The 24,684-nt window shown below is 43.5% G+C and overlaps 1 protein-coding gene across 2 annotated transcripts in view; it reads left to right on the top strand.

Annotated features, from left to right (window-relative positions):
* Window positions 1-24,684, top strand: part of mettl15 (methyltransferase 15, mitochondrial 12S rRNA N4-cytidine) — a 218,712-nt gene that overhangs the window by 2,194 nt on the left and 191,834 nt on the right. For both annotated transcript variants that reach the window (XM_084308949.1, XM_084308950.1), the window contains exon 2: window positions 2,970-3,234. In XM_084308949.1, the coding sequence (XP_084165075.1) occupies window positions 2,986-3,234 (249 nt within the window). In that variant the 5' untranslated portion in view covers window positions 2,970-2,985. The remainder of the gene's footprint in view (window positions 1-2,969; window positions 3,235-24,684) is intronic.

The following is a 24,684-nucleotide window of genomic DNA, read 5'->3' as shown; positions in this document are numbered from 1 at the left end:
CTACCCACTTTCAAAACCACTCTCAAAGAACACCTACGGGAGACTGCAATTTGAAACTGGCCCCTGTAAATGTCCTAACCCAACCCCCTCCAATGTACAGTAATTTACCTAGTATGGTTTTGTCAATATTCCAATGTACAGTTTTGCTTGTTTGTACAGTGTTCCCCCCCCAACCCCCTCCAATGTACAGTAAATTACCTAGTATGGTTGTCAATATTCCAATGTACAGTTTTGCTTGTACAGTTCTACAGTGTTTCCCCAACCCCTCCTACCCAACCCCCCCCACCCAACCCCACCCAACCTCCTCCAATGTACAGTTTTTACGTCAAATGTATATACTCCCTTTTCTGGACTCTTTTTGTATCACAAACAGTACTGTATTTGCAAATCTGGTATGTCATAAATGTATAGATGTAGCAGTACTGTCTATGATGTAGCAGTACTGTCTATCTGTATGTCATGTATGTCATATATGTCCTGATTAATTGAAAATGGGGGACCCTGATGTAAACAAGACGAAAGTCTTTCTCTGGTCTGCATCCCCTTAACAATTGTGTGTATTGAGCTGTACTGTATTGTACCCATTCTGCAATCTGTTAATAAAGTTTTCAATCAATCAATCAATTCAATCAATCATACTCCCCAGTGCACACAAAGGAGAATTCAGTGAGCTTCAGTCAGCTTGTATAGACAAGAGCTCGACCCCATTGACATTAGTTTGTGGCTAACTAGCCAGAGCTAGTATGAGGAGTTTCAAGTTTGTTTATTATTTGTCATAATACAATACAGAATACTTTATGATGAAATGCTTGTAAAAAGTTTCAAGTTTCAAGTGTTGTTTTATTTGTCACATATGAGGTACATGCACATTACAGTGAAATGCTTGGTTCTGTATGAGCTTCCTGAGAGTGTGCTTCATCAGCGTGGAACAGTATGGATTGTGCTGAGAAAGGAACTCTACAGATCAACATCATCACTAACCCTAGTTTAGATGTAGTCAATTGTAATTTGACTCGACATAAAATCACATCACATTTTATTATTTATCATATGATCATGGAAGGTTTCCACCTTTTGAATATTCCCAAGAGTTTGCAACCCTAGTCCACATAATTTAAGACTAATTTAAAATATAGCTGTGCTCTCGCAACCACTTGTAGAATCTTGAGACCCTTGTAACACAAACGTATCATCTTGAAACGGATTGGCTCTCTTAGTATTCACAATGTAAATCTTGAAACTGATTGGCTCTCTGAATATTCACACTGTAAATCGAAGGTGGTGAATGGTGTAAGAGAAGGGATGTCTCTGGCATATCTGTTCAAACCTGCTACTCAGAGAGACCAGATCAGGTTACAAAAAACAAGACATTTCTCAGTTAAATACTATGTCATGCACACTATAACAACTTTTTTCTTTATTGTAGTGCAACCTTTAACTTTGAGAAACAAACTGTCCAAACATGTGAATGTCATGCATTAACAGAATAGGAGGCAACATTGTTTATTTTTTAAGATTGAATGAATGAATGAAAACTTTATTTAACAGATTGCAGAATGGGTACAATACAGTACGGCTCAATACACACAATTGTTAACACTTTGGCTGCCATGGGTTAAATTCATTATCAACCGTAGGTTGCCGGCTCTATTTGTCTATAGAGAAAGTCCCCTTCTTTGCAGGGCTATAACTTTTTAAATTCTATTGCTACATTGCCATTATTAGGGCCCATTCAAAGTCCTATATGTATTGTTCATTGTGTAGCAACGTTAAACTTTTTCATTCACATATTCATAGTAAAGTATGGTCTAATGTATAAGTATGTTTTCATCCCTTTCTGCAGCTTTCTCCAGAACGTGATCTATAGCCCCAAATACATTATATTGATGATGCAATACAGTTTTATGGCAATCAGCGCGATATAAAAAATTCCAACTAGACGTACTTCTAGAAGTTACTACACGTCATCTGATGTTGACCGGATGGGCTAGGGGGCGTTTATAATTCCGTGGGCAGCGTTATACCAATCATCTAATGTGGGTCAAATGTTGATAATAGCAGTTAGTATCGAAGACGGTAATTTTACACGCTAAAACTCACCCCAGTCTCCGCGCGCTGTTGGGCGATCATCGTAGAGTAGAAATTTTACCATTATGGGATGTCGATTTACCCGGTCCATCTCCAGCTTGTATAATGGTATATACGTCCAAATCATGTTGTTTATCGAGTTATTGGCAATCGATCGCTATGTAGTGTGTCGAGATCGAGCCTCGGGACCTATAGCGAGTGCCCGGAAGTAATACGGCCGACCAGCACAACCTCTACGGCACTTCCTGTTAAGCGATTGTGCCGATCGGCCACCAGATGGCGCTCCTGAACCGCCAGAGAGCTCAGTGGGTCCTCCTGGTGGATCTCAGGCCAGCGGAGGGGAAATATGAATCCGATCCCAGATTTTTGAAATATTGATATTAAAGACGCTGTAAAGCGTCTTCGGCAACTTGAGCATGGCCGGGAATGACGTGTTTAGGCGTTTTCCGGCAGCCAAAGTGTTAAGGGGATGCAGACCAGAGATAGACGTTTGTCTTGTTTACATCAGGGTCCCCCAATTTCAATTCATAGTGACATACATTTATGACATACACAACATACATGACATCATGATATGTATGGCACAGGGACATACATCACATACAGGTATATAGTACTGTTACATTTGTGAGATATACGATATGCAAATATACAGTACTGTTACCCATAGATCCTAACAGAGAATATATACATACGGTGGGGAAGAGACTGTCTATTAGGACGGGGGGGGGGGGGGGGGGGGGGGATTCATGTCTGACATCTTTGTTAGAAAATGTTTTATTCAGTTTTTTAAATAATCCATGCATGCAAGGGTTAAATCTACTAGCCTAATGCCAATATGATTCATGTAACATTCAAACCCATTGTGTCTTTTCTTTCAGTCATCACAACAGGACCATGACATACCACATGGCTGCTCTCTCCAATTCAAGGTCATCGAGAGCAACTCTCGCTGCGTTCAGTGCCAGGATACCTTGGATTTTCAGTGTGCATTCATCTGCACCTTTTTCCTCTTTTGATGCCGGTCTTGGTCCTGGTACTCAGGATAGATCACAAGAGGCTTCTTCTGTTTCAGCTAAAAGGACTCTGCACACACCTGTCCTGCTCAAAGAGGTGATTCGCTGCTTAAATGTCCATCCTGGTCAGGTAAGATTTTCCCTTTCATGTTCAATTTCCAAATGCTTTTTTTCTTTTGTCTAAAAATACGTTTGGTGCGGACATCCCCCTACCATGCTCGACATATCCTAAAAATGCCACCTGTCGGTAACTCTTAATGGCTGCCTCTCAAGCTTTTCTAATTTCTCTTGAGAGAGGAGCAAAGTCTGGAACATGCTTATTATGTCTGTGTGTTTTGTGCTTGTGTGGAAAGCGTAGGACCACGTTTGAGTCACGCTTGCAGTTCTTCCGGGCAGTTATGACTGATTTCTTCAGACTTGTTAACTACCGGCCTTGGGACTGTATGTGACTCAACATGCAGCACAGCACACCATGCTTTGAAGGAGGCAGTACGGTGGAAGTGAGCTCATCATTGATGACTTTTCTTCTTTACAAGGTTGCTTTGTTACCAAAGTTAAAGATTCTTTGATTCACACACGTGTATATATATATATATATCTGTTTCTTAGACTAAAAACGTGCACATGAGGTTGCACGTGAGCCAGTACCTTCGCGTTCACTTCCTGTACATACAAGATACAAGATACAAGATACTTTAATGCCACACAACGATGGTTGGTGGTAATTGTTTGCGGTACAGATTGTTAAACACTGGTCACATCAACATGAAACAGACATCAAACATCAAAACGCCCCCCTCCCACCTCCCAATCCCCACAATAAATACATATATACATAAATACATACAGGACAGTCACGTTAACAGTGTCAGTCAGTGACAGATGCTTGCCCGTCTGTGCAAAGGGGGGCGGGCCAAGGTGTTCAGTGTTCGGACTGCTGTGGGGAAAAAACTGTTTGTGATCGTGTGTGTCTGGTTAGAATGGACCTGTAGCGACCTGAGGGCATGTGCTGGAATAAGTGGTGTGCTGGCTGCTGGGTGAGAGGGGTCGTTGACTATTTTACCAGAGCGGGTGACTGTGCGTGAAGTGTAGATGGAGTCCAGAGAGGGGAGGGGGCAGCCAATTATTTTGGAGGCTGTCTTGATGATCCGTTGGAGTTTGTGTTTGGTGTGTTTATCAGTGGAACCGTACCAGACTGTGATGGATGAGGTGAGGATGCTTTAAATTATGGCAGTGTAGAATTGGACCAGCAGGCGTTGTTGGACTCTGTACTTCCTCAGTTGCCTGTTACATGTGACCAGGACGAGTGTAGCCTTTTTACAACGCATCCGCGTTTCCGGCGCTCTGATTGGCCAGGTCATGTGACATGTGCGCCCAATAGCGTGTTTGCCCATTTCCGCGTCGAACAGCCTGCAAACTACCTGGATCATTGTTTCCATGGAACTGTGCGACGTAACCTTTTCTCAGAGGCTGGAACAAGCTCAGTTTTAAAGCTAGAGTGTGAGAAGAGGTATCAATTGAAATGAAAGAGATCTTGAAGAATCTTCAGACGGCAGCTATTTCATAGCTTTCTGGGAAACAGATGGAAATATTCTCGACACCTGTTAAGCTGTAGCCCTATTTTCAGAAATTCCGCCTAAAGGTACATTCCCAAGTAAATGGAAGATCGCTCCACTTCTACAAGGTCAATTAGCATGTTCTTGGTATCTAGGAACATCTAGGGACCTGGGGGTATGTATTCCCAGTGTCAGAAATATTGGAGGTCTATCGCCATGCTCTAAGACAAACTCTAACCTTAACCAACTTCGAAATTAGTGCCTAAGCTTAACCGGCGAAAGAACTTGCCGTCACGCTCTAAGACAAACTCTAACCTTAACCAACTTCGAAGAGTGCCTAAGCTTAACCAGCGTAGAAACTTGCCGTCCCACGATTGGTGCTCAAGTCACATGACCTGGCCAATCGGAGCGCTATACAGGAACCCGGAAACGGCGATGCGTTGTAAAAAGGCTTCAAGCAACCAGGATAGATGGCCATGAGTCAAAGGCCGTCTGGCGCCGTGGGCAACACAGGAGAGCAAAGTGAAAGTTTTCTTAAAATAATTTTTCTTATTATAATGAATGACACTTTTTCACTTTTGGGTGTGGGGTCAGGGAAGATAATAATAATACATTCAAATGTGATGTTTGCTACCCTTGCCAAAAACAAGAAGAAAGAGGTGCTGGACAATTAAGGATTAGACTAGCTTCTCATGTTCCACAGATTCAAGGAAATTGTTTAAACACATCGATCGATCTATCGATCGGTATTTATCTAGAATGTCTAATTAAAGCAGGTTGGCTAATTGTCTTATTATTATACCACATCTCAATCCATTATACTGCCTGTAACCTCGCTGCAGATCTACTGGTACGATAACACCATCACTGTATAGGCCTACGAGCAGCCGTTCACAATACAGATCTACTGGTACGATAACACCATCACTGTATAGGCCCACAAGCAGCCGTTCACAATACAGATCTACTGGTACGATAACACCATCACTGTATAGGCCCACGAGCAGCCGTTCACAATACAGATCTACTGGTACGATAACACCATCAGTGTATAGGCCCACGAGCAGCCGTTCACAATACAGATCTACTGGTACGATAACACCATCACTGTATAGGCCCACGAGCAGCCATTCACAATACAAATTCATATGGCTTCCTTCAAACTCTGAGTGACGACTGACCGCTCCTCCCCTCGAATCTGTCAAGCAATCAGAATTAATGAATGAACGAATGAATGAATGAATGAATGAATGAATGAATGAATGAATGAATGAAAACTTTATTTAACAGATTGCAGAATGGGTACAATACAGACAGTACGGCTCAATATACACAATTCTTAAGGGGATGCAGACCAGAGAAAGACATTTGTCTTGTTTACATCAGGGTCCCCCATTTTCAATTCATAGTGAAATTTTTATGACATGCACAACATACATGACATACAGGTATTTAGTACAGACGCCTGCACTTTGATACTAGCCTCCCCACAGAGCCGCCAGTCAGACGCTCACATTCACAGTGGTTAAGTGGCGGTGTCAATGGCAGGGAGGATGGAACACCTACCCTCCATATCTGACTAATACCCACTCGACGCGTATCGCTGAAGGGACAGAGACTAATATTTTGAATGGTTATTGTTAAGTAATCGGCCGCGCGTGCGTTACGCTCTCGTCAGCCGAGCCAGAGCGCGTGTGTGTGTATGAACGGAGCACTTAGGAGATGATGGGTGTCTGAGAGCAAATACTGGGTAATGGTGGGTAAATGCAGGCTTTCAGCAGCGTGCCGCTGCCCACACACAGGGAGTCTGGCTGGAGATATCAAACAGGTGGTTGGATCGCACTCGTTAGTCCACGGGCCAGAACTGATAGCAGCACCACATGAGGTGGCAAAATGTTTTTGGGTACCAAATTCTTCTTACCGCCTTCTACTATCATGCACTCTTCCACTAATTAATCGTCCTTGCCTATATTACTACCTACTATACCAATATGTCTCTACTGCTATGCACTCAACACTGCAGCACCCAAGTTTCAACAAGTTTCAAGTTTCTTTAATAGTTGTCATACAGAAGTACAGAATACTTTCATACAAAATGCTTCTGTGCTAGACAAGATAGTATCAAATAACATAGTATAGCATGTAATTTAGAAGTAGAAAATGAGGTCACAGTGTTCAGTATAGACATATGTACAAATGTACAATGTTCGATGCAGAATAGACGTAACTGAGTTACCATATAATATACAATACTATGCAGTGTACTAATGTACAGTACTATATAGTGCAAAGCAGAAATGGGATGAGGTACAATTTAGGTACAATTTACAGTAAGGTGTACGAGTTGTAGTGCAATCCTTCATCAATAAATATAAAGTGTGGGGAGTGGGTGCTACAGTGTGTTTGTTTAAAGTGGGTGTGTGCTATAAAGTGTGTGGAGTGGGTGCTACAGTGTGTTTGTTTAAAGTGAGTGTGTGCGTGTGGATGTGTGTGCTATGTGCGTTTGATGGTTGTTGTTGTGTAGTGTTCATTGTTCGTTTAGCAGCCTGATGGCCTGGGGATAGAAGCTTCTTCTGAGTCTTTCTGTGCTCGCCTTGAGACTCCGGTATCGCTTGCCTGACCGCAGCAGTTCAAAGAGGCAGTTGTTTGATGCAAACACTGACAGCAAACACTGTTTGATGCACATTGTTACTCGGCTGTAAGAGTCGTACCCTTCCTGCTGACTTGCCGTACAGAACTTGTGAGTCTCTTTGGATAAAAGCGTCAGCTAAGTGACAAAATGTAAATGTTAAATAGTTTGTAGGGTCCATATGAATAGATTGCTGTGTGATGATAACGTTTCGACAAAGGTAGCGTTTGTTGCCGTTTATTGCATCATGTCGTTTGAGCATTGTTTCCATGGAACTGTGCGACGTAACCGTTTCTCAGAGGCTGGAACAAGCTCAGTTTTAAAGCTAGAGTGTGAGAAGAGGTATCAATTGAAATGAAAGAGATCTTGAAGAATCTTCAGACGGCAGCTATTTCATAGCTTTCTGGGAAACAGATGGAAATATTCTCGACACCTGTTAAGCTGTAGCCCTATTCTCAGAAATTCCGCCTAAAGGTACATGCCCAAGTAAATGGAAGATCGCTCCACTTCTACAAGGTCAATTAGCATGTTCTTGGTATCTAGGAACATCTAGGGACCTGGAGGTATGTATTCTGCATGTAAATTGTGATGAAACAAAGGAGAATATAAATTATGATTATTTTTGCATCTTTGCCGGTGAATAACACCATGAAAACATTGAGGTTTACGCTCACTGAGCTCATTCAGCACCTTGAGATCAAGAATATCAAATCTCAGATCAACATCTAAGCAAATTAATAAAGGGCATATTAAACAGAAGGATTTGTAGATACAGTAATAAATTATAATCCATTTTAATTATAAATTCATATTTGACCTTGAACTTGACCTTGACCTTATTTAGGCCAAATCATACATCTACGGATAGGGAAAAAGCTCCTCTTTCCAATGGCAGTGTTAAAGCTTTATTTTTGGGCAATCTTAAAAACATCGGTAAACAAACGTAGTGCTGAAAATATCCACTTTGACTGCTGTTTTGATAGGGTTAAGGTCTTTACTCTTGGCTACATTTGAAAAAGACACAACATTAATTAATACGGTCTGTATTGATAGATTTATGATAAAAACAGCAGGGGACCCCTACAGTTTAACAGGTTAACAAAAGGTTGAATGCAGGGTTTCCCCCAGTTTTCTTGGAGGGATTAGCTGCAGTGTTGTGGGGGGTACTAATCGACCACAGTAAAAAGGTACATATGGTAACTTGTGTTATAGCCATAAGTGATATATTAATGTATTTACAGAAATGTACAATGTGTACGTATTACAGTACATATTACGTATGTCAGAAAACGTTGACCGGTGAACGAACCTGGGGCACTCACGTGTGATGCAAGTGCCTGTACCTCAAAACTACCCAAACACTAACCTTAACAATTTGAATGCCAGCCACGACATAACACGTGTTAGCAGCCCGCCCCCTGAATGCCCAGCACGACAATTAGCGTGAATATTTTTTTATTAGCGATCTGAATTCATATTTCATCAACTGAGTCTACCGTTGGGAAACCAGCCCCATCAGGAGCTCAGATGTGAAAAGCGGCCCCTATCGTCTCCCAGATGGTAATGCACCCTTTTGGAATGGACTCAATGAAAATGGATGAGAAAAAAAAACTCTCCACATTTTACTTCTCACTCATGTAACCGGAGATGATCCCAGTCATTGTGGAACCTCAGAACAGCGTGTAATATGTCTTTACATTACGTAGCATTGGATCAATAAAAGGATCGATTTTTGGAATGGCGATCAGGAATTGGAATAATCTTTTTGGATACCATCTGATCTCAGGTAAGGAATCTATTTTACCAGTCTTAGGATAATCAGACCTGTTTTCACGGAGATATAAGCCTTTCCCCTATGTGTGATATGGCTGTTTGGCTGTGCGAGCGATCAGGAACTAAGATAATCGATTTTCAGCTCGCGGCACCAGCGTGCATACGTACACATATACTATCGATAATCTAGCGTTTATTTGAAAACGATTCATAAATAGGCCGAAAAATTACAACGTTCTAGAATATTCCAGTACAGGGCGTTTATCACGGAATCTTTTTATTTTCCTTGAAAACGAGGGCTTTTCAAAATGCTATAAAACGGAAATGAACCGATAAAAAAACAATCCGCTTCGACAATGTTGACTGGAAAATGAGTCATTGATAAGCGACGGGCAGATTAGACACATAACCATAATTTTAAACATAGATTAGGCGATATTAACGCTAACATTGAAGTGGATGGTGGGTATTCAAGCACTAAATCGTGCACCCCCTGCTGGGCACTGAAAGTGTTAAACCACACTGTTACCTTAAACTAACCATAACAGTCAAACCCTAATCCTGACCTTAACCCTAACCTTATATCTTAACCATAACCATTAAAACAAACCATCATAGTATTGCGGTGTTTGTATCAGGGTGGGGTGGGTGGCTTAGTCTAGTGGTGAGAGCACTCGCCCGCGACCACAATCATTGTTGGTTCAACTCCTGGTCACAGTTTGTTATTATGAAACGTACGTTTTATTATTTATGGCTATAACATAACGTACATTATGTAGCATTTTTCCTGAGATCGATTACTTTATTTACGCGTTCTGACCGTGTTGCAGTCAGATGGAGCGTGAGATTCCTTCTTCCCTTCCCAGCCTTGCCAGAGACAGTCGCATTTCTCTCCTCTCCCCAGGTTCCTCAAGGCCGTTCCTACCGCCGCCTCTACTGCCTCCATGAAGCCCGACGCTGCTATGCTCTGTGCTTCGTGCCGGTTGCCAGACTATACTCAAATCAACTCGAAATGGATCTAATCAGTGGATTGCATATTTCCATCAAGAAGCAGAATAAGGCTAACCCTCTCTGCCTTTTGGGACATCTAATCGGGCTATCAACATGAAGACGTGGTCATTTTTGGATTATCGAAGCTTTTGGACTGCAATAAGAAGATTTTGGATCTGTTTACCGCGCACAGGATCTACCAAAATGAACTGATTAAGACACTTGGATTAATGCATTCAGTCATTTGGACGGAGTTGTTAAAACTCACTCCACTCAAATCAATAGAGTTATATTTCACTCTACTCAAATCAAATTTAAAGTGACGTGGCTGGGAGAAATGTTACCAGTCCGTCAGCCAAAACAAATTCCTGGACCAAGGTCGAACCAGGGAGCTGCTGGAGTCGAAGGCCCTCTGGGAGATAAGAGTGGCAAGCGGCCCCCCCACCCACACCCCCAAACCCATACCCAATCCCCCCTCCCGCGTGTACGCCCGGTGCCTATCCCACGTGTTGGTGACGGCAGCCGATTAGTACGCGTGCTGGAGGGGGGGAGCCAAAGAAGACTGTCTCATCACCAAAGTCCTATCCCCCAGCTGACGGCATTGTAGTCAGAGTCATAATCCTCGCCCCTTCCGGTGCTGCAACGGTGGTTTCTGGACAATCTCTCCTCCCTCCCTCCCGCCTGGTGCAACGACACCCCGGTGTTGCTGTAGCCGACAATCGCATACGGTGTCTCAGACATACTGTAGTCGACATGTGTCAACAAATGTACATGCCTGTTTGAATTTATGTTGTGCCGTTGTTACTGTAAAAATGTAACGATTGTGATATGATGATTGTTTAATGAAACGATGAGCTGTATGTGTATGTCACTTGAATTTCCCCGTGAGGGATCAATAAAAGTTATCCTTATTATCCTTATGCGTCCAAAGCTGTTAATTGCAATTTACTTTGCCGATTTCCAATAAAAGATAAAGGCTTACCTGCCGATTCAGATTTTGGCCAATTCCGATCTTCCAATTCCTATAATCGACAGCATGCACAACATTTTTTTATAACTTTTCTTTAATTGAAAATTCCATTGTTTGTTCATAATAAAACATTGACACTTACATAACTTAACATACAAAACTGCACCAAGTTACAGGACTTCTCTCACTCAAATAAATCTCAAAATAAAACAAAAATACTCCAGGTTATTATATCAAAACATTAAGATGTTTCATACATGTTCAATATATACATACACCTAACAGCCAATACGTATTGTGTAACTAGGTTCATGGCATCTGTGGTGCCTCAAGCCTGGCCAGTTTAAGAGATTAGTCCTGCCCCAATGACGTTGATTAACAGCCTACTGAGGCTAGTGTGATTGATTGGCTAGACTCATTCTGCCATGTTGCCTTTCCTGCACAAACTTTACTGGACTTACTGGACTAATCAAGGCGAAAATGGATCTATAGTAACTCCTGAAGAAGTTTTAGTTGAAGAGCCACAATGGTAGATCTATTCTACTTTGCAGTAAAACATGACTGTAGATATAGGCATAGCGTAGCTTTTCATGAAAATGTGTCTATATTATAAGGATGAAGATGGCATTTCAGTCCTCGATACAGTAAGACTTAAAATAGTTTTCTCCAGTCCACTACTTCTGTCCTGATATAGCCAGATAATGCATCAGTTAGTATTTTAGTAAACTAATAGTTTACTCTCTCTCTCTCTCTCTCTCTCTCTCTCTCTCTCTCTCTCTCTCTCTCTCTCTCTCTCTCTCTCTCTCTCTCTCTCTCTCTCTCTCTCTCTCTCTCTCTCTCTCTCTCACACACCCCTCCTTTCACATATTCTGGATTACGATATTAGCAGGCACTGATGTGAAAATGCTACTTGTTTAAACCAGATGGCAGGGGTGTAACGGTACACAACAACCGAAATTCTGGTTTTGAAGTCACGGTTCAGTACAGGTTTTCGGTACAGTGGGGGAAAGTTTGGCTTTCCATGTTCCACTCAGGGGTGATAGTGTGCAGTAATTGTTAAGTAGGGCTGTCAAGGAATATTCTATATTCCAATTAATAATCGGCTTGTTAAAAAAAGAAAAAGAAAAGATTCTATTAGATTGTGACAAAAAAAAGTAAGTAGGAACAACAACAACCGATTTTGATTAACTTGTGGAATCTCGAGACAGTTTTATGCAAGCTATGTAAACTACAGCTGAGCTGGCCTACCTTTTTTGGGAGTTCTAGCATCAAGAATGTAAGTAGCCTACTTTTCTGTTTTAGCACTTAATGTAAATCATCCCTCATGTTTATCACACATTGTTCGGAGGCGCATTGCTGTGTATGAATGTCCGTTCTATATGCCGTAAACTATCATTAATTTGATCTCTGAGAGACAGCCCCTTCTCAATCTAGCACCAATTCCACATCACGCACTGAGAGAGGGTGTGTGTGTGTGTGTGTGTGTGTGTGTGTGCCACACTATGAGGCTATGCTAAATTACAGGTCATCTCTCAGTGTTGTGCGTGGGCTGAACGAATTACAGGTCATCTCTCAGTGTTGTGCGTGGGCTGAACGAACAACACTCGGCCCTTTCAGTTTGCCCAAATTATATTTTGGGAAGGGGTGAACTTGGAGTTTTGAATGTTCTTGAAAAGTTCTGCACATGCGTTCCGTTAGTGGTTAACGTACCGTTGCATTCGTTCGGTACACAGCGCGGATACATGTACCGTAACACCCCTACTAGATGGACTGTACAAATATTGTACAATAAAAAAAATAAAAATAACGAACAGTGACCGTAAAAGTAAATTCAAAGTCACAGATTTGGAGAATCGTGACACCCCTAATATATATATAATACCTTATCAGTTCAATGCAGATACATGCACACGCACACACACACAAACACACACAGATGCATCCCGGTGGCTCCACGCAGGCCACTCGTGTTTGTTTTAACCCTTTCACTACCGTACTACCAAATGGTTAACCCTTTCACTGTGACAAAAAGGTTAACCCTTTACTATCACACTACAGACGGTTAACCCTTTCACTACCACACTACAGAAGGTTAACCCTTTACTATGATATTAAAGGGTTAACCTTCTGTAGTGTGGTAGTGACAGGGTTAATGAAACCCTCTGCTGGCTCATTGCTTTTGCGGCATCTCTTTCCTCCACCTCCCCCTCTTCTTCCACCTCCTCCTCTACACCTCAGCAGTAGTGATGGAGTTCTTTGCGAAGAAAAGAGGCGTGGGGAATGCTTCTGGGGTGGGGACTTCTGCCAGGCTAGATTAATGAGCTGTCGGCTGGAAAAGACCTGGACACTCTCCCACTGCCTCCCCACCACGCTCCCCCTTGTGGAATTAATACAGCCTCGAGTGTAGGGCTGGGCGATTAATCGATTTTATCGATTAATTCGAATGAAAGTTATTTAAAATAAAAAAAATATTTTTTTGTCACCTTTTATTTGACAAAAAGTGATGTTTGGTGAAAGTTAGATTTGCACTTTATTAATCCCAATAGGGAAATTCATTCTTGTTTGATGATCAAGAGGCACCTTTTATTTGTTTTAAAGGAAAACTCCAACATTTGGGGAAATTAGCTTATTTAACATCTTCCCTGGAGTTAGACAAGAAGATGCATACCTTTTTTGTCTCTCTGCATGCATTAGGCTTAGGTAACGCCCGCACCATTAGCGTAGCTTAGCTTCATCACTGGAAGTGGGTCAGACCTTTACCCTGAAGTTCCCTACAGTCCCCTACAGTCACGAAATACACTCCAAAACGTTCCTGTAAACATGTTGTGACCTGTGTATTTAAAGGATCCGAACCGATTGAAGTTATTATGGATACCATGACTGTGGTAAGTTTTCATTTATGTTTTTAGATGGAAGGCTGTATTCCATCTATCTAACGTTAGCGAATATTGTGAGATTGATGAATAGGACATAACGTTGCTGCACTATCGACCTAGTTAGCCCCTTCCGTGACTGCGATGCACGGCTACAGGGTTTGGGTGAGTGAATCCACACTCGTGGTATTATTATAAGTAATTTATTGTGTAACGCTACCCCCTTAAAACTTACCACAGTCATGGTATCCATAATAACTTCAATCGGTTCGGATCCTTTGAATGAAATGAAAATGTAAACAAACACTGGCCTCACGTTAGAAAGTAGCACTGGTGACGTGAAATCACTGAGCCCAGAGAGGAGTGGTTCGGCAAAGAATAGTTCCGAGTATATTTGCTTAGAAAACATAATGGTCGAATTCAATAATTTTTTATTTCTCCACGTGGTAAATACACAGGTCACAACATCTTTACAGGAACGTTTTGGAGTGTATTTCGTGACTGTAGGGAACTTCAGGGTAAAGGTCTGACCCACTTCCAGTGATGAAGCTAAGCTACGCTAACGGTGCAGGCGTTCCCTAAGCCTAATGCATGCAGAGAGACAAAAAAGGTATGTATCTTCTTGTCTAACTCCAGGGAAGATGTTAAATAAGCTAATTTCCCAAAATGTTGGAGTTTTCCTTTAAGTGAAGTTTGGTGAAAAAGCAAGTTATTGCACTATTAATCCCAATAGGGACATTCATCTTTGTTTGATCAAGAGTAACCTTATATATATAATATAATATAATATATAATAATATATAAATATTATTTTTTTTAAGTGAAGATTGGTGAAAGTTAGGTTTGCACTTCAATCCCAATAAATTCATCTTGGTTTGATCATTTTTGTGTCAAATAAAAACAAAGCTTATTTGAATGATTTCCTTGGTTTCTAGTTTTTAAGAGAAAAAAAATTGATAAAAATCGTAAATCGGATGTGGTGTGAAAAAAACTGAGATTTAATTTTTAGGCCATATCGCCCAACCCTACTTGAGTGTTGTTACCCCTGCTTTTTGGACAAACGTCAAAAGAAAGATTTGGAGAACGATAATTACTGATGACAATAGCTGAAACAGATTTTTATATGAATATATCATGAGTGTCTTTTGAGAGTTCTCTGCACAAACGCACCGGGAGATCATTATCAGCCGCCGATGTGCAAGGATTTGCAATCCTCCCGTCGTTGGATGTGTGCACGTTTTCCATAACCGCAGTCATTTCCATCGTATTTGGATCTTGGAGACGGCAGTCTTTGAGATCGGTGTAGACTACAATACAAATCTTTTAGTTTACATACAAACATTTTACATATCCCAAAGTGCTGGAAAGTGCTTGAATGTACTTTTGCGCTGGACCAGGTGAGCCAGAATACAGCTCAGTGGGTGAACGAGGTGCGATATTGATCACGCGCCCAGGGCAGTGACAGGGTGAACGAGGTGCGATATTGAACACGCACCCAGGGCAGTGACAGGGTGAACGAGGTGCGATATTGAACAGTGAGTGACGGGGTGAACGAGGTGCGATATTGAACACGCACCCAGGGCAGTGACAGGGTGAACGAGGTGCGATATTGAACAGTGAGTGACGGGGTGAACGAGGTGCGATATTGAACACGCACCCAGGGCAGTGACAGGGTGAACGAGGTGCGATATTGAACAGTGAGTGACGGGGTGAACGAGGTGCGATATTGAACACGCACCCAGGGCAGTGACAGGGTGAACGAGGTGCGATATTGAACACGCACCCAGGGCAGTGACAGGGTGAACGAAGTGCGATATTGTACACGCGCCCAGGGCAGTGACAGGGTGAACGAGGTGTGCTATTGAACAGTGAGTGACAGGGTGAACGAGGTGCGATATTGAACAGTGAGTGACAGGGTGAACGAGGTGCGATATTGAACAGTGAGTGACAGGGTGAACGAGGTGCGATATTGAACAGTGAGTGACGGGGTGAACGAGGTGCGATATTGAACAGTGAGTGACTGGGTGCACGAGGTGCGATATTGAACAGTGAGTGACGGGGTGAACGAGGTGCGATATTGAACAGTGAGTGACAGGGTGCACGAGGTGCGATATTGAACAGTGAGTGACAGGGTGCACGAGGTGCGACATTGTACACGCACCCAGGGCAGAGCACAGGAGGCACAGAATAGCAGCAGACTGTGTAATGAGCGCAATGCTCGGTCAATCGGACAACATCATTAGGTAAGTAGGAAACAGGCGCCAGGGTTCCAAAGCGGTGAACTGTCCCTTTTATTTAAACATGAAGGGCAAGAAGAAATGGCAACAAAGACGCTTCTTGAAGCAAAGTACTGTAACTTTGGCCACTGTTACGTGGCGTTTACATTTCATGCTCTAGAAATGAGACCGTATCTCTTTACAGATTGGGCAGACAGACCAGAACAGCTCATGGGCAACTTCGCTGTTTCATGAAGCACCGTTCGAGGAAGGGCTTTCTCTTGTTGAGTCCAACCTGGCCCAACTCCACCATTTAGAAGAATTCTCTTTTTTTTTTCTTGTGAAAAAGTTACACAGTGCATGTTTTAAGTTCTCTGAGAGCGCATATTGAACAAGTACCGTCCCGGAGCAAGTGATTTGCTCTTCCCTCAAAGTTAAACCTGCCACCACACCCCGTTGTGTGTGTGTGTGTGTGTGTGTGTGTGTGTGTGTGTGTGTGTGTGTGTGTGTGTGTGTGTGTGTGTGTGTGTGTGTGTGTGTGTGTGTGTGTGTGTGTGTGTGTGTGTGTGTGTGTGTGTGTGTGTGTGTGTGTGTGTGTGTGTGTGTGTGTGTGTGTGTGTGTGTGTGTGTGTGTGTGTGTGTGTGTGTGTGTGTGTGTGTGTGTGTGTGTGTGTGTGTGTGTGTGTGTGTGTGTGTGTGTGTGTGTGTGTGTGTGTGTGTGTGTGTGTGTGTGTGTGTGTGTGTGTGTGTGTGTGTGTGTGTGTGTGTGTGTGTGTGTGTGTGTGTGTGTGTGTGTGTGTGTGTGTGTGTGTGTGTGTGTGCGCGCGCGCGCAGTTTTTTCACTCCTTTGTTTTTGGAGCACTGAGTAGTGAAAGAGGAGGCTGGTGAATAATTGATCCTTGTAATTAAACACTCCAGCTGAGGGACGCCGGAGCTGATTGACGGCCATATATTAAGCCCTCGTGTCTCGTAAGGTTGCAAGTTTAGTCTGAGGTTATCAGTGGCCAGAAGAGTCTCTCTCTCTCTCTCTCTCTCTCTCTCTCTCTCTCTCTCTCTCTCTCTCTCTCTCTCTCCCTGCCTCATTACTTTCATGAGTAGAACATTTCATAGTGGAGTGGTGGGGGCGTGGTGACAGGCAGGGGTGACTTCATTAGCCAAATGGGGTGCCTCGGCCTACGGCGCTACCGGGTGGTTTGGGCCTCGCCGACCAGACGAGCCCCTGGTGGGCGGTGGTTCACCGCACCGTCTTCACCGCGAAGGAGCATCAACCCCTTTTCGTCTTACACATTCCTCCTTGGCTCCGGTTTCACCTTTTTGCGAACGCAGTGAGCGGCGGTATGCACGTCTGAGGCGTAGAGGGTGTCGTATGCGCGACGGCGGGCTTTGAATACCGGGCTACCTTTTTTTTGTGCCATTGTTGTGTCAGTCAGTTGCTTGTAAAGTTGTATTTTTGAGTACGGCTTGTGGCTTGTGTCACACATCCTCCTCTTTCTCTCTCCTGTCTTTACTGTTATTCCCCACTATACTGGAGATTGTCAATATAACTAGGAATGGCTATATATCATTATGATTAAAAATAGATATTTTCTGTTCTATATGTTTACTTTTTTTTTTTTTTTTTTTTTTTTTTACACAGGGGATTTGACAAAAGATTGTTTTAAGGTCAACAGGGTGTGTGTGTGTGTGTGTGTGTGTGTGTGTGTGTGTGTGTGTGTGTGTGTGTGTGTGTGTGTGTGTGTGTGTGTGTGTGTGTGTGTGTGTGTGTGTGTGTGTGTGTGTGTGTGTGTGTGTGTGTGTGTGTGTGTGTGTGTGTGTGTGTGTGTGTGTGTGTGTGTGTGTGTGTGTGTGTGTGTGTGAGAGAGCAGCCCAATCTCACTTAAAATATGTAAATACAATTCTAATCGACCACAGGAAAAAGGTACATACCGGTATCGTATGTTATATTATAGCCACAGTAATATATTAATATATATATAAGTACATATTCCAAATATTTTAACCTTTAACACATTCTGCGCCATGCAGTATGCCCATCTTATACCACTCCCTGCCAGTGCTGTAACCCTATGGAGTGGCTCACCTTCTTTGCAGGGCTATAACTTTTTAAATATTATAGCTATATCAACATTACTATGGCCCATTCAACATCTGGTATCGATCGTTCCAGATGTGGGAACATTATATTCTTCCATTCATACATTGTCGTGTTAGTACCGTCGTGAATATACGTATGTTTTTGGAGTGTATAGCAGTAATTCCTAGAACGCGTGTTATAGGCCCCGACCCGTATTACACATAATCGATTGGCGTTTCGTTCCTATACACCAGGGGCGGGCAATTATTTTTCCCGGGGGGCCGAATGAGCAACTGAAAATATGTTGGGGGGCCGGGCCAAAATTCCAAACTCAATTATGCATAATATACATTTTATTTCTATATAAAAAGCAGTAAATGGCATTGTTTTGACCCCTGGTAAGAGTGTATGTTATTATTTGGCAATTAAAAGGTGAGGTTAGCTTTCAAAAATATCATTTATTCAAATAGAATTTATTTCCAAAATGATAAACAAAATGTGAAACATTAATAACAAAGGGAATTTTGAGTTTCATATACTATTGAAACAAGGATTTTCTTAGCTTTCTAAAGACATCACATCATCTTATAGCAAAAATAAACAAGACATGTCACTGAACTGTGTAAAGAAAAGTGTCCCAGTTTTGTAGCCTTTTTTACTTTACATGCCTATATTAAACGTTTTATGTTTTCAGAACTGTGCAAAAAAAAGAAAAGAAAAGATCAAGTGTCCCATTTCACTTGTTATATTTCCACATTTTAGTGTTCTTCAGTTCTTTTTTTTCATTCAGTGTGAGAAATCCAGTCTCTGTTGAGCTTTAACAAGTCCATCAAAGTCAGGTTGCATGTCTGAGGTGGAGATGCGAAGCACAGCTGCCAGATGTTCATCAGTGAGAGAGGATCTGTACCTGGACTTGGTAAACGTCATGATTGAGAATGTCTGTTCACATATGTAGGTGGATCCAAAGAGAACCAACATCTTCTGAGCATGTCTCCTAAGCGTATACTGTGCGTGTGAACGTTGACATGAAGGGAAAAAAAGTAAAAAATAAAAATAAAAAAAAATATTAAAAAAAAAAAAAAATTAATTTTTTTTTTTATTTTTTTTTATTATCATGTAATCTTTCGCGGGCCGGTCAGAATCATCCCGCGGGCCGGATCCGGCCCGCGGGCCGTACAATGCCCAGGTCTGCTATACACGCTATATTAAAAAATTCAAATGCATATGATCACTATACATTATGCTCCATCATGCGTGAAGGAAAGGGGGGGGGGGGTCGTTTATGATTCCTTGATTGTCACTAACGGCTTTCTTTAGTACGACGCCATACGTTGATCGGATAGATTGCAATGAAATAAATGGACAATCGAGCTGGAAATAACGTTAGATTCTTACCTGTGCCCGATGAGACTGGAGGACAAATATTCCAATTATTTGATGTCGATCTGCTAGATCCATTTTCCGTTTGTATGACGCAATAAACGCCGAAAGCATATTGATTCTTGCGTCTCGAAAGCAATCCCATGCACTCAAGTGTGTATCTTGATCCACGTTACAAGATATCTCTGCTGGAGCTTTTTCACCGATGCACTGAGCGCCACTTCCGGTTTAGAGTGGAGTGCAACTCGCCCGAAATCCACCAGGCGGCGGTATTGAGGCGGTATCAGACAGGGTCCAGCTGGCTCCTGGAGCCTTCCTGGATGAATTATGAATGCCAATAGCGAATAAAGTTAATAGCGATCATAAAAACTAGGGATGCACGATATTGATTTTTTGACACCGATACCGATAACTTTATGCTCCTCAAGCCGATAACCGATACCGATAACCGATATTTATTGTATTAATATTTTTTTTTAAATGTATATATATATATATATATATATATATATTTTTTTTAGTATTTATAAGCTCCGACGTCATCGGTACTGCTATCGGTACTCGAGAAATTATGGAGGTTTTTTTTGAGGAATTTAAACGTCGTAAACTAATCTTGTTGGCCGTTGTCTATATCTCTCCAGTCCTGCCTCGGTGTCTCTGCCTGCGCGGGGAGCGGGCTGTGCTGTGCTCTCTCCTCTCTTCCCCTCCCACACACACACACACACACACACACACACACACACACACACACACACACACACACACACACACACACACACACACACACACACACACACACACGGGTGCTGCGCTGCCGAGTACAGACAGCTCTGCTCTCATAATGGCGGACAGAACGAAACGTTCAAAAGTCTGGGTCTATTTTACTAAAGTCGATGCTGACAACGCTCGTTGCCACAAGTGCAACAAGACATTTGCCAGTAATGTATAAGCGCTGGTACTTGTCAATGTGGCTGGCGGGGAGATAACGTTAGCTCCGAGTAGAGTAATGGCTGACAATCCGGAGGTAAATAAACGAACGAGAGCTTCTGATTGGTGGTAAGAAGAAGAGGTGGGTGCAAGCGGTGGGACGTAATTGGCAGATCGACTGTCTGCCTCCGAATGTAACGTGACTACGTCACAGCCAAGAAAGGGAGCGCTGGATTTGTGAAAAACTCCCTGTTCCTAAACCACACGCTATCAGTTTTACCACAGTACTGGGAGGAGGCTATAATAAAAACAAGCGCCCTTCATCCAAATCCACCCACACCGGATTTCTTTTAACCAAAAAATGTATTATATATTATCGGAGCCATCAATTACGTTATCGTGCATCCCTAATAAAAACTAGTTAACTCGTTGTTGGCGCTCAACTATTGGCGGGCAATAACGAGATAACTCGTCTTTGGCGCAAGATGTGTTAAAGTAAAAACAAATAAAATAAAGATTGGAGCTCCCCTGCTGGGCTTTACCTTTACTCTTCCGATAGCCTCACCCAAACCCTAACCTTTAACCTTAACTTCATATCTTAACCATAACTGTTCAAATGAACCATCATCATAGTATTACTGTGTTTGTACCAGGGTGGGTGGTGGGTAACTTAGTCTAGTGGTGAGAGCACAATCGTTGTTGGTTTGACACCCAGTTGCGTTGTTTATATTATATTACTGAATTATATTATTACATCTGTGAATATATTACTTACGGGCCTATGTACCTTTTTCGATTAATACTTTGTTTACGTTTTCTGATGAGACCGCATTGGTAAATTGTGGATTTTATATAGCACTTTTATCCAAAGCGCTTTACAATTTTGTTCCTCACATTTCACCCATTCACACGCCGACGGCGGAGGCGACCATGCAAGGTGCCGACTTGCTCACCGGGAGCAAGGGGTTAAGTGTCTTGCTCAAGGACATTTCAACATGCTGCCCGGGAGGAGCGGGAATCGAACCGAGAACCTCCGGATTACCAGACGACTCTTCCACCTCCCGACGTGTTGGAGTGAGAGAGATTTCCATACTAGAGAAAGACAGCAGTTAAAAAACGACGCACGCGGCACAGAGGTGACGGAGAGGAGGGATCACCGTGTGACGGAGAGGAGGGACCACCATGTGACGGAGAGGAGGGACCACCATGTGACGGAGAGGAGGGACCACCATGTGACGGAGAGGAGGGACCACCATGTGACGGAGAGGAGGGACCACCGTGTGACTGAGAGGAGGGACCACCGTGTGACTGAGAGGAGGGACCACTGTGTGACTGAGAGGAGGGACCACTGTGTGACTGAGAGGAGGGACCACCATGTGACGGAGAGGAGGGACCACCACGTGACGGAGAGGAGGGATCACCGCGTGACGGAGAGGAGGGACCACCACGTGACGGAGAGGAGGGACCACCATGTGACGGAGAGGAGGGACCACCATGTGACGGAGAGGAGGGACCACCGTGTGACTGAGAGGAGGGACCACCGTGTGACTGAGAGGAGGGACCACCATGTGACGGAGAGGAGGGACCACCGTGTGACGGAGAGGAGGGACCACCATGTGACGGAGAGGAGGGACCACCATGTGACGGAGAGGAGGGACCACCATGTGACGGAGAGGAGGGACCACCACGTGACAGAGAGGAGGGACCACCATGTGACTGAGAGGAGGGACCACCGTGTGACGGAGAGGAGGGACCACCGTGTGACGGAGAGGAGGGACCACCGTGTGACGGAGAGGAGGGACCACCATGTGACGGAGAGGAGGGACCACCATGTGACGGAGAGGAGGGGACCACCATGTGACGGAGAGGAGGGACCACCGCGTGACGGAGAGGAGGGACCACCGTGTGACGGAGAGGAGGGACCACCGTGTGACGGAGAGGAGGGACCACCGTGTGACGGAGAGGAGGGACCACCACGTGACGGAGAGGAGGGACCACCATGTGATGGAGAGGAGGGACCACCATGTGACGGAGAGGAGGGACCACCGCGTGACGGAGAGGAGGGACCACCGTGTGACGGAGAGGAGGGACCACCGTGTGACGGAGAGGAGGGACCACCATGTGACGGAGAGGAGGGACCACCATGTGATGGAGAGGAGGGACCACCGCGTGACGGAGAGGAGGGACCACCGTGTGACGGAGAGGAGGGACCACCATGTGATGGAGAGGAGGGACCACCATGTGACGGAGAGGAGGGACCACCGCGTGACAGAGGAGGGACCACCATGTGGCGGAGAGGAGGGACCACCATGTGGCGGCACGGAGGTGATGGAGAGTAGGGCTGAACGATTAATCGATTTTAAATCGAAATCGCGATTTGGAAGGATGCAATTAGCAAAAGAAAATAAAAAATCGCAAATATTTTTTAAATTTTTTTAAATTTTTTTAACCAGGAAGTCCCATTGAGATACAATATCTCCTTTGCAAGGGAGACCTGGCCAAGGTCCCAGGTAAAAAGAAACATGTTCAGGATCGGTGTCCCGAAAAGACCCACTGCGTAGGCCAGATGCAAGCCGCATTTTACAATAAACCTCTGTGGGGCTGCTTAAAAAAAATTATAATTATAATCGCAAATTTTATCGCAATCGCAGAAAAGAAAAAAAAATCGCAGTTAGATTATTTCTCAAAATAGTGCAGCCCTAATGGAGAGGAGGGATCACCACGTGACGGAGAGGAGGGATCACCAGGGAGAGGAAGGATCACCGTGTGACGGAGAGGAGGGATCACCAGGGAGAGGAAGGATCACCGTGTGACGGAGAGGAGGGATCACCAGGGAGAGGAAGGATCACCGTGTGACGGAGAGGAGGGATCACCGCGTGACGGAGAGGAGGCGGCTCGGCTAGGAACACTACCTGAAATACATTTTTAATAACCGTTATTTGAGTACTCACAGTCATACAATATTGCTGAAAGTAGGGGAAATAAACGTAGTGAAGCCCGTCATAGACACAGAAGTGATGCTATTATGGAGGGCTTTATTACAATATTTACATTTGCGCCCGGTGTGTGAGCGTGGGTATGGTAATTAGATGTATGCCCCGTGGACTGCTGGCTTCAGATGATGACTCATTCCTGCAACACGTTCTTGATTGGGGGTGGGGGGGGGGGGGGGGTTGTACGTAGGCTGAGAAACTGCATCGTCTCAATAACCCTTCTTTTCAAATTCATCGCTGTGGATTTCCACAGAGTTCCTCTGTTTGGAGGTAAAAATCCGAAGCCGTAGAAAACTGCAATGTCGGTGCGCTCAGTGATAACCGTCTACACAGAGGTTGTTTATACATTTAATTCAAGGGCAAAAGCCTTCTTCAGCATGCACAGTTACACACACACACACACGCACACGCGCACACACACACACACACACACACACAGGAAAACATGGTGTTGTGGTGTTTTTAAATGGCTATACTTTACATTTGTGTTCTTTGAGGTCACAATTCGATGGTAATGAGCCGTACACATTATGTTAAACAAGAGTTAGACAAGAAGATACATACCTTTTTTCTTCTCTGTGCATGCAGTAGGAGTAGGAAGACGCGCACCGTTAGCCTAGCTTAGCGTCAGTCACTGGAAGTAGGTTCCTCCATTAGCCTAGTTCCCAACGTCTTTCTACTCCTACTGCATGCACAGAGAAGAAAAAGGTATGCATCTTCTTGTCTAACTCCAGGGTAGATGGCAAATAAGCTAATTTCCCAAAATGTTGGAGTTTTCCTTTAATAGAGTAACTGCTGTACTGGATAGTTTCTGAGGTCTGCTTGGCATTTCATATCTTCAAGAACACCAACCGTCATTGTAAATACAATCTTTACTAGCTTGCCTGGTTAAATAGAAAACTGACTTCACACAGTTTTGGTAAACAACAGACATATATATGTATATATACTGTATGATAACTGGTTAGCTAGATACGTTAATGTTAGCAACTCTAGTCAGGCTGGAAGCCTTTCTTGGCATATTGCTGTAGTGCAATGAAAATGTATCCAAATAACATGATATCGAAAGTAAACTTTTTAACAACAGGTGGAGCTATAAAAGTGGATTTTTACAAAGCTGGAGTTAAAATGTTCGCCTTTCTTACCACTTAAAGGGGAACTCCACTTTTTTTGGAAATTAGCTTATTTAACATCTTCCC

This window comes from Notolepis coatsorum (assembly GCF_963971535.1).
Source record: "Notolepis coatsorum genome assembly, chromosome: 2".
Taxonomy (NCBI): domain Eukaryota; kingdom Metazoa; phylum Chordata; class Actinopteri; order Aulopiformes; family Paralepididae; genus Notolepis; species Notolepis coatsorum.
The sequence above is the reverse complement of the archived record's forward strand: the minus strand, read 5'-3'. Positions and strand labels throughout refer to the sequence as shown.